We start from the raw sequence: 9,585 nt of genomic DNA on the forward strand, positions 1-9,585 counted from the left end.
TAATATAGATTGAAATGCACTAGGGTTGTAGCATACTTGGTTAAAAGTGTTTGCCTTAACATTCAAGGTTTCAAGTTCGATACCCCCTAATCGATGGTACAAAACAAAAATCCACTATCAAATGCAAATTAGGGATCAACTCTAATTGAGCATCTTCATCACTTATAACGTCATCAGCTTTGGCATCTATCTACGTTTCCTTTCAGAGTCATATGAAATATTCGTTTGAGATAAATGATTTGTTTAAGAAAAATGGTACGCAAAGAGAATGAGAAGAGCGTTCCGATATTCAATAAATGAATGCTTTTGAATCCAAATACATGGATATATCCATCAAAATGCCACCATTATGGTTCAGTGAATTACATGATTAACAGCAACAGTTTGAATTTACTTGTTTTTGTAATCCCATGTAGGTTGACGCTTAAGTTTATGCAGTCCTCCCTTTTAATAACTCCAGTTGAATGGGAATTTGAATGAGACAAGAGGGTGCTTCCAAATATGTCAAGTAGCTAAGGATGAATGGGTACTGCATGGTATCTTGTGTCTATTTTGGGTTCAATGTTATCTTCCGTCTTCATCTCCAAGGAACCAGCTCATTTGGATTTGTCTGCTCATATCCAAGTGATATTTCCGATGTTTCTTGTTTGATTTGAGCAACCGAAAATCTTGAATGAAATAGGAATTTGGGTTTTCATCTAGATTTATGCAGAACTTTCCCTTCAGCTTGTTTATAATGTAAACATCGGGGAACAGGTTTTTCTTCATTGCACTATAACAACCTTCTAACCATCTCCAACTTTTGTTTCTCATGCCCAGACAAAAAATGTCTCTCATCCTTTCTTGCTTGTGGCCTTCTGCCCTAGTGTCCATGTTGTTAATTGCTATGTGCAGTTTATCAGGCATGAACACGAGCCATTATATTGATCACAAGCCTGTGTGTTGCTTCTTGATTCCGTTTTTGGGTGAGAAAGATTTTCTAAATGAGATGATGCTTTGTTTCGTTTGCAGATTGCTATGACCCCTTGGATCCAAATGGAAACTTTACGGTTACCTTCGACACATATGATTGGGCAGATGATGGCTATTTGGTTAGTATTCCATAAAAACACTTGTATGACCTAGAAACATGTTGAAACTTTGATTAAAAATTCATGTCCTTCCTGAAAAAGAAAACATTTGAAAGTGTTTCTTATTGAAGCACTCGGCAAGTACTTCTCCAGAAAAACACTTGTATGACCTAGAAACACTAAAGAAACCCTTGATTCTATTACCGTACATTTGTGTATGTATTTGATGCTTTTCAAGTCTTGAACTTAATTATATACAATATGCAATAGACTAACAGAAACTTTTATTGCAGGCAAAAGTAACCATCCAAAATTTCTACCAGTATCGTCATGTGGACAAACCTGGTTGGCAGCTTGGATGGGTTTGGCAACAGAATGAGGTGATTTGGTCAATAACCGGTGCGTTTGCTAACGATCAAGGAAATTGCTCGGCGTACCAGACTGATATACCACACTCCTGTAAGAAAAATCCTGAAATAGATGACCTCACGCCAGACGCCTTGTTGGACAACAAATTGGAGGACTGCTGCCGGGGTGGTGTACTTGATGCTTGGGCTATCAACCCTTCCAAGTCATTATCTTCGTTTGGAATTAAAGTCGGAAATTTGGGAGGATATCCTTTTAATGGAAATCCACCTCTCAATCTTACTTTGAAGGCACCAGGTCTTGGTTACACCTGTGGGCCTCTTTTGAATGTTGACCCCACAGTTTCTATGGATTTTGGGGGTAGACGCCAACGTCCAGTTTTCAGTAAGCACTTTAATTAGCCATTACATGCACGTATATTAATGAAAATGTTCTCTTTTCAGACTGATTGATAACATAAAATGCATGTGTCAAAAACTGGAAAACTGGATTAGCTCAATTTTGTTAGTACTTACGCGTGGTTCATATTCAGAGTTCATTAATGTAAGCAAATCTAATATGCATAAGTCTATTTTTTTATCAAAAGGACAGTATTGCATTTCATTGCAAAAAGTAGAACAAAAGGAGATTACAATGTTAGACCATTTACAATTACATAACATCTTCCACAATCACATCAGCTATAAAGTCTGGAGGTGTATCAAACCCAAAAAAATGGACTAACAGCTCCAAGAGCAATAGGGGCTAAACGATGGGCAACGCCATTTGCTTGACGGTGGACGTGGGTGTAAGAAGCCTCAGTGATCTTTCCCAACATGTCTTTGGAATCTTCAATAAAATGGCCAATAGAAGACATATTAATAGCAGAATCCTTCAATGCCGAGATGATCTGAAGCGCATCGCTTTCAAACATCATATTTTGATAGCCCCTTGTCGCCGCCAAAACCAAACCATCTTTTAGAGCTGGATCCTCGGCATGCGGAGGGGATGGAACAAAGCTATAATTTTTAGCGATCAGGTTGTGAATAGTTGAGATTTTCTCTTGACGTACAGGCTGTGAATCATAATGGTTGATTGTATAGAGTCATGCATGAATATGATTCATAGTCTGATGACGTGATTTAACTATGCTACTTCTGATTAACTTAATTTGAGGTTAAAGCATCATCAACTACTTGTTTGCAGGAACTTGGAAAGCAACATGCACTTATTCCAGTTTTTTAGCTAGTGATTCTCCAGTCTGTTGTGTTTCACTCTCTTCATTTTACAATTCTGAGATCACATCATGCCTCAAATGTAGCTGTGGATGCAGACCAGTAACAGACAAAAAGATGGATACATGCATTAGGTGCACTGTTAATTATTTTTACTGCATCATAACACTGAGAGATCCAAATTTGCAAGTTAAGTTGAATTCCACTAATCCTTCGTTTCTGTATCTCTTTCCTCTTTATGATAACAGGCAAGCCTACCCTTTAAGAACGTCAGTAGAATATGATGGGGATGGTCTTGACACAGTGAAATGCACTGATCATATGTGCCCGATTCGTGTTCACTGGCATCTTAAGACTAACTACTTGACTCACTGGAGAGTTAAACTTACAATTACTAATTACAACTATATGAAAAACTTCTCAAATTGGAATGTACTGGTCCAGCACCCTGGTCTCAGCAAGGAAGCAAGAACGTACAGTTTCAACAGTACAATTCTTCCTACTGGGTTTAGAGGTACTTATACTCTATTTGATATTTTTGCTTCAATAACCATGAAAGTAAAACTAAGAAATGTTGAACATCAAGTTGGTTTTATAGATTAATTTTAGTAGAAAGAATATGTCTATATAATAACATTGTGAATCTGGATCACATGTTAAATAGAATCAACCTGATCAATAATCTAAATTCACAGCCTTGCTGCCAAACAGCCTGACAACTACATAAATATGTCGTATTGACGATTATGGTCACCTGAAGTGGAACCATGATATTGTGAGGTTCACATAGACCTTGCAACCTTGTAAGAGAGTTCGGATAATTTGGCCAAGACTTACTAGGTAGTCAAAACCCTCTATCAATACTCAATAGGCAACTTGTGATGATTGAAGTTACGTTCTGTCTGGCAACCTAAATTTGACAATAGAACATTACTGTTTATTCTATAACCGCTTTATTCAAGCAAATTCTAGTTTCTCATTGAGGACTCTTGCAGATGCAGCTGCCCTGTACTGGGGCATACCCTACGTCAATGAAGAGCTGATTGCAACAACTGAGGTTGGAGTGGGTTCAGTCTCAACAGAGATACTTCTGGAAAAGGACTCAAACTCCTTCACATTAAAAAATGGATGGGGTTTCCCTAGAAGACTATATTTCAATGGAGAAAACTGTCAGATGCCCTTACCAGACACTTACCCAATGTTGCCAAATGGCAGCTCGAAACCCAAACCATCACATTTCCTCTTCCTTCTTTTGATATTTTTCATCTCCCAAACCCTAATTTTTACATGGGTTTGATGAATAAAATATTGAACCTTTTTTTCCGACAAGCTTGGTGCTCTTGATGGTTATCTTGACTAGAAATTCTTTACTTCTAAAGTACATGTTTACACAGGATTTTTACATTTACCTGAATTGTAATTTATCTCTCAAAGTGTTTGCTGATTGATACAGTTTAACATTATTGCCAATTCATAATGTTGATCATACTTTTTCTGATCATAATTTGTTGATGTAAATTCAATTCATATGTTGTTCTTTATTTTTCTCCAATAATGATAATTAATTACTGTCTATCTCAGCTTTGTTAATATACTCATGCATGCATCCTCTTTGATCGTCTCTAGCCTTTTCCTATCGTTATCAAAAATACGTGCTCAATTTGCTTTCCACTTGATAAACTTTACCACCAAGCTCCAAATGTGTAAATTTCCAAAAAGATATGACAAATGAAAGGATCTCACACAAAAATTTAAAGAGTCTATGTCGTCCAAAAAATTCACAATTTCAAAACATTTTTAAGAATTGAGACATCGATTAGGAATGCTTTCTCATATTACAAAATAATATGAAAACTATATGATCCTATAATTTGTAGTCAATATTAAAATAATACTAAGAAAATTGGACAAAAAAGTATGACAATGATTTTTTAACAATCAATATTCTATGGTAGTAAAGTATAGTATCAATTCCATCACGAAACATGGTTTTTTTTATTTATTTATTAATTTGAAAATTCCATTCGGTAATACATACTTGACGCCAGGCCCCGTCCTTATTTTTTTTGGTGCCCTGAATGAAGGCTAAAAAATGTGCCTTGAAAATTTTTCAATAGACAAACATATATTAAAAAATTTCCTCCAAAAAAAAACATACATATATTAAAAAAAAAAAAAATTAAAGGATTGAAACCCAGTTAAAGCGGGGGGGGGGGGGGTGGGTGGGAGGCGTGGGACATAATACCTAACCCCCGACGATTAAAAGCAAAATCATATACAACCAATCCAAGCAAAACTCTTTGAAATTACAACCTTTAAGAAATCATCTTCTAACATTTTTTGAAGCAAAATCATCGATTATATGATCATACTTCAAGTCTTCAACCTCATCTTTTTCAATGCATAAGATTGCTAATCTATTTAGCCTATCTTGAGTCATAGTGGTCTACAAGTAAGATTTCAATAATTTCGATTTTGAAAAACTCCTTTCTGCATATGCCACAGTTACAGGTACATAAGTAGTCAACACATCAATTTCTCTTACAAACTTTGCTATTTCAATGGATGTCCAAGGTCTATTAGATTGAAATGATTCTTTAGGTAAAATTGTTTGCAATATCTGTAATTCAGAATATAAGACAGCTTTACCTACATCAATGGAATTTCCAAGATTCAAATGTGCTTCAAGATTCGTGCAACATTCTTTTAGGTCTTGATCGTTCAATGAAATTAACTTTGTTGCATTGAGTGTCACCTTTTAAACTCGTACGAACAAGGAGAGTTGTGCAGTGTGCAGTTTAGGCTCATACAGACAAGGAGCATTGAGTGTCGCCTTTTAAACTCGTGTGAACAAGGAGTGTTGAGTGTCGCCTTTTAAGCTTGTGCAAACAAGGAGCATTGTTTCCATGTGCAGTTTAGGCTTGTGCAGGCGAGGAGCATTGTGTCGTGTGTAGTTTAGGAAGGCGTCGTTGGTGTAGACCTCTTGTATTACATAAGGTTCATCCCACTTTGATGTGAACTTGCTTTTTGTCTTGTGAGTTGTGATGATGGGCCTTCGTAATGCCAAAACAAGATCTCCAATTTGGAAGGACCTTAGGCGGACCTTCTTACGAATTCTGATAGATGGTATACTAACAGATACTGCCAAGGAATCAAAATGATTATTGGTTTCCTAACTCGAAAGGGTTGGAAAAAATGACGAGATAATAGTAGTGGAATTGATGAGTAAAATCTTTGATGGTACACAATTACTGACACAATAACCCTACTTCAGGGCCACAAACTCGTCTCCAAATCAGGATTTCCTTAGCAGTAATATTCTTTGTATAAAGTCTAGAGGTAGTTGTCGAAATTTTCTTCTAGAGCATCGATAAGTCGTCTAAGATGCCCAAAATTTAGGGAAAAGCTAACAAGTTTTTCATATTCAATGAGGTGGCAAGATTCGACACTTAGGTTCAAGAATCATGAATGCTTACATCATGCATGTGAAGAACGCAATACTGCCCAACTTATGCTCTGATACCAAACTGACACACCCCGACCCGGATGTCCACTTGGACTCCGAATCAAGCTGTGTTGGCCAACACTAGAAGGGTGATGAAGTCATAAGGTGTAGTGATGTGAAAAATGTGAATAAATTTAAACTGAAAAATGCCTAAATATAAGAATGCGTTGGTGAGCGGGAATGAATCCATTTCACACGTGATGCTAGAGCATAAATAAAGTACAGTAAAATAGAATGAGAATTATACCATCGAAGGTAATCTACAATACCAAGAATTGCCAAGAATCCTCGTCGATATGAAAGCTCAGCTACTAAAACCTGGAGGGGCGAAAAACAAGGGTGAGTGAACCTAAAAATAAAGTTTTATAAAAACTTTTTTGAAAACATTATAACCCATCGCCGTAAAATAAGTATAGTTTCCAAAATATACATACTATGTATAGTAAAGAAAATACTTATTGTTAGCCTGCAATATGCGTAAAGAAAACACTTACTGTAGCCTGCAATATCTCAAGAATTCAATACGGCATAATATTTCGTAAATAAACACATGACGCCCGTAATCACACAATCTCGCATAAGCAAACATATCATATTGAGTGCTCATCGACACATGCTAACACACGAGTTCATGCAAAGATATTCTGACATGAACAGGACTGGTTGTAACAGTGATATACGTTGTAGTACTACAATCACATGAAGATTGGCGCTATGCGCAGCACATACGAGTCCTAATTGCCTATAGCAATCTAAGACAGGACTAGCACCTATAACGGATCCAAAGTGAGCGTACGATGCGATGTGCACATACACGTGAAAGACTGGCCCTGGCCCGCGTGAGTATGAACACCGGTGCAGCAAACAATAAACATATAACATAAATATAGTCATGCCACAGTGATTCAATAATTATAGTCAGTATAAATTATTCATGGCTGCAGATATAATTAAGGCATCATACGCATACCTATGCTCGTAGGATTCGAAATAATTTCATAAATTCCATCATTTTGCTAATTCTTGTAAACATTTGTTTAATCTAGGCATACGTAGAAAATTCTTTTTCAAATGTATAGATGGAAAATAACAAATATGTATATAATATATAAAAGAAAAGACCCACTCATAGATTATGTCGTCGGGTCAACCCCGTCTCACGGGTTTCGAAGATCCTTACGATGCGTTCACCTAGAAACAAAACCATTAACATAAATATATAACATATAAACGTGTTTTTCATACAAAGTACGACTAATAAAGGAACTATTTTAAAACAGTCAAATTTCGAAAAACATACGGCGGATTCGGATTTGGCACGTCGAGAAACCTAAGAAGGGACCTCGGGTTCCTCCACTCGCCGCCACGTGGCTGCACCGGCAGCCACGCACCGCACGTTCCACTCATGGTGGCTCCTTCACATGCTCCCACGCGTCTACGAGTACATGGTGGAAAATAGCCGTGAAAGATGGCGATGGTGCCACCATACTTGCGTCTATGTAGTGAGGAATGTGAGCAACTGAGGCAAATGGTCTAAGGTGTGGCATGAGGACTCGTCGGAGTAGCCATCATTGTATGTGGCTGGTAATAGTGGCTCAGTACACTGTGCACAGTTTGTAGAGAGAGTTTGAGAGACTGTTGGGGGAAGAAGGGGTGTAGAGTGAAAGAGGGAGTTTGCAACAGAGAAAGAAAGAAGTGAGGGAAAGGAAAATCATGGCAGTAGGCAGTGGTTTGTGATTAGTCTAGGTTTATGGTGGTGGTGCTTGCCGTTCTGGCTAGGGTTGTATAGTGTGGCTTCTGCATTTTCAGAAAGAAATAGATGAGAATGAGCTGAGAGAGAAAATGTGTGTGTGTGTGTAATGGTACAAAGAGAATGAGTGACAAATAGGAAGTAACCCGAGAAGGTAGGAGACACGGAAGAGAGAGAGAAATGGGGTGTGGGCCCCACTGGCTCACAAAACAATACACAAAATATCTTCCCAATATGAAATTACCAAATCGCCCTTTACGTTCGTAAGTCCGTAAAATCTCTATTGTAGCTCCAAATTCAATTTTGTTTGCACCTTGCATTCATAATAACGAGCACTACAAGGATACGCTAAAAGAATGTTTCACACATCTCACAATACACTGGTCAACGAAGGTCAACATCCTCACCTCTAAGGCCATTTTCGTCAATTCACTCATTTAAAATTAATAAAATCCCAAAATTAGGGAGGGGTTGTCACATGGTGCAGAAACACTGTAGGATATGACTATTGTACAAGAACCGTATTATGTAGCTGGAGGTCAAGAAATCAATATACCGATCGACTCCATTATGATTGACCTCAAGGATCTACCACGATACGATGCACCCGAGTGGGCGAACGACAATGTTGATGTGCCTACAGATGAGGAGGAATGGAAGTCTGATTCTGACGATAGTGATGATATTTATTCTAGTTCAAACAAGGATTAATGAAAACTTGTGATGTAAATGTAATGATATTTATTGAATGGTATTTATTTTTTATACAAACAAAAGTTTCCTTTAACTAAAAATATAAATTAAATGTACAAATATGCATGACGACGTTTTGGAAATGTTTGTCGCGCAAATATTTTAAAATTCTTCTTTTTTTTTAATTTAAAAACTGGTCATGCGACGAGAATTAGAACAATGTCGTTGCACAAACATGTAAAAAATTGATTTTTTTTTTTTTTGCCAAAATTGAGTGCATTTGGAGTTCGGCGCCTTAATTTATTTTTGTCTCTCTCTCATTCTCTACATGAAAAGCTTAAGCTTAACTCTATCTCTTGATTATGTCCGAACTTACTCTCCTCTCTCTCTCTCTCTCTTTCTATTCTTTCCAGCTCTCATCACTCACTATCTCAGTTTATCCCTCTCTCGCCCTCTCTCTGTTTCTCTGTCTCTTTGCCATTCTCCCTCTCTCAGCCACCACACTCCGACGCCAGACCATCTCATCGCCACCGCAACAAGACTAGGTTAGTACCCAGTATCCCTTAATTCATTCTCCCTTAATTAGAACATTTAGGGATTTAGGGTTCGAATTGGGAATCCTGGGTTACTGCTTCAGGGTTCGAATTGGGAATCTAGGGTTAGGGTTTTCGAATTGAGAATATTGTGTTATGGTTTTCGAATTAAGAATATTGGGTTATGGTTTTCAAATTGAGAATATTGGGTGGTGGTTTTTGATTGCTTATAGTTTCTTATAATATCTGGCCACCTTCACACACACATACGCAAACACATTCTTTTTTTGTTTTTCAATTGCTTATACTGCAAAGTGTTTATACTGCTTAAAGACATTTTCTTTATATTTCATGTTGTTGTTTCTGTTTGCATATCTTAGACCATCTTCTAATTGTCTAAATAAATGGAAGCAGTGTGTGTCCAGCGCACCCATGTTTACTTTGGTTCTCTGGA

General features: G+C 37.3%; 1 protein-coding gene across 1 annotated transcript; it reads left to right on the forward strand.

Annotated features, from left to right (window-relative positions):
• Positions 1 to 263: 263 nt before the first annotated feature.
• Positions 264 to 8,616, forward strand: LOC103942584 (COBRA-like protein 1). The gene is made up of 7 exons (XM_048569010.1): positions 264 to 902; positions 1,012 to 1,091; positions 1,364 to 1,820; positions 2,622 to 2,784; positions 2,899 to 3,164; positions 3,646 to 3,864; positions 8,438 to 8,616. Exons 1-7 carry the CDS (start codon positions 812 to 814, stop codon positions 8,614 to 8,616), a joined length of 1,455 nt encoding a protein of 484 aa, XP_048424967.1. The 5' UTR covers positions 264 to 811.
• The last annotated feature ends 969 nt before the right edge of the window (positions 8,617 to 9,585 follow it).

The sequence above is a fragment of a genome, unplaced genomic scaffold (genome assembly GCF_019419815.1).
Source record: "Pyrus x bretschneideri cultivar Hongxiangsu unplaced genomic scaffold, Pyrus_bretschneideri_v1 Contig10, whole genome shotgun sequence".
Lineage (NCBI taxonomy): Eukaryota > Viridiplantae > Streptophyta > Magnoliopsida > Rosales > Rosaceae > Pyrus > Pyrus x bretschneideri.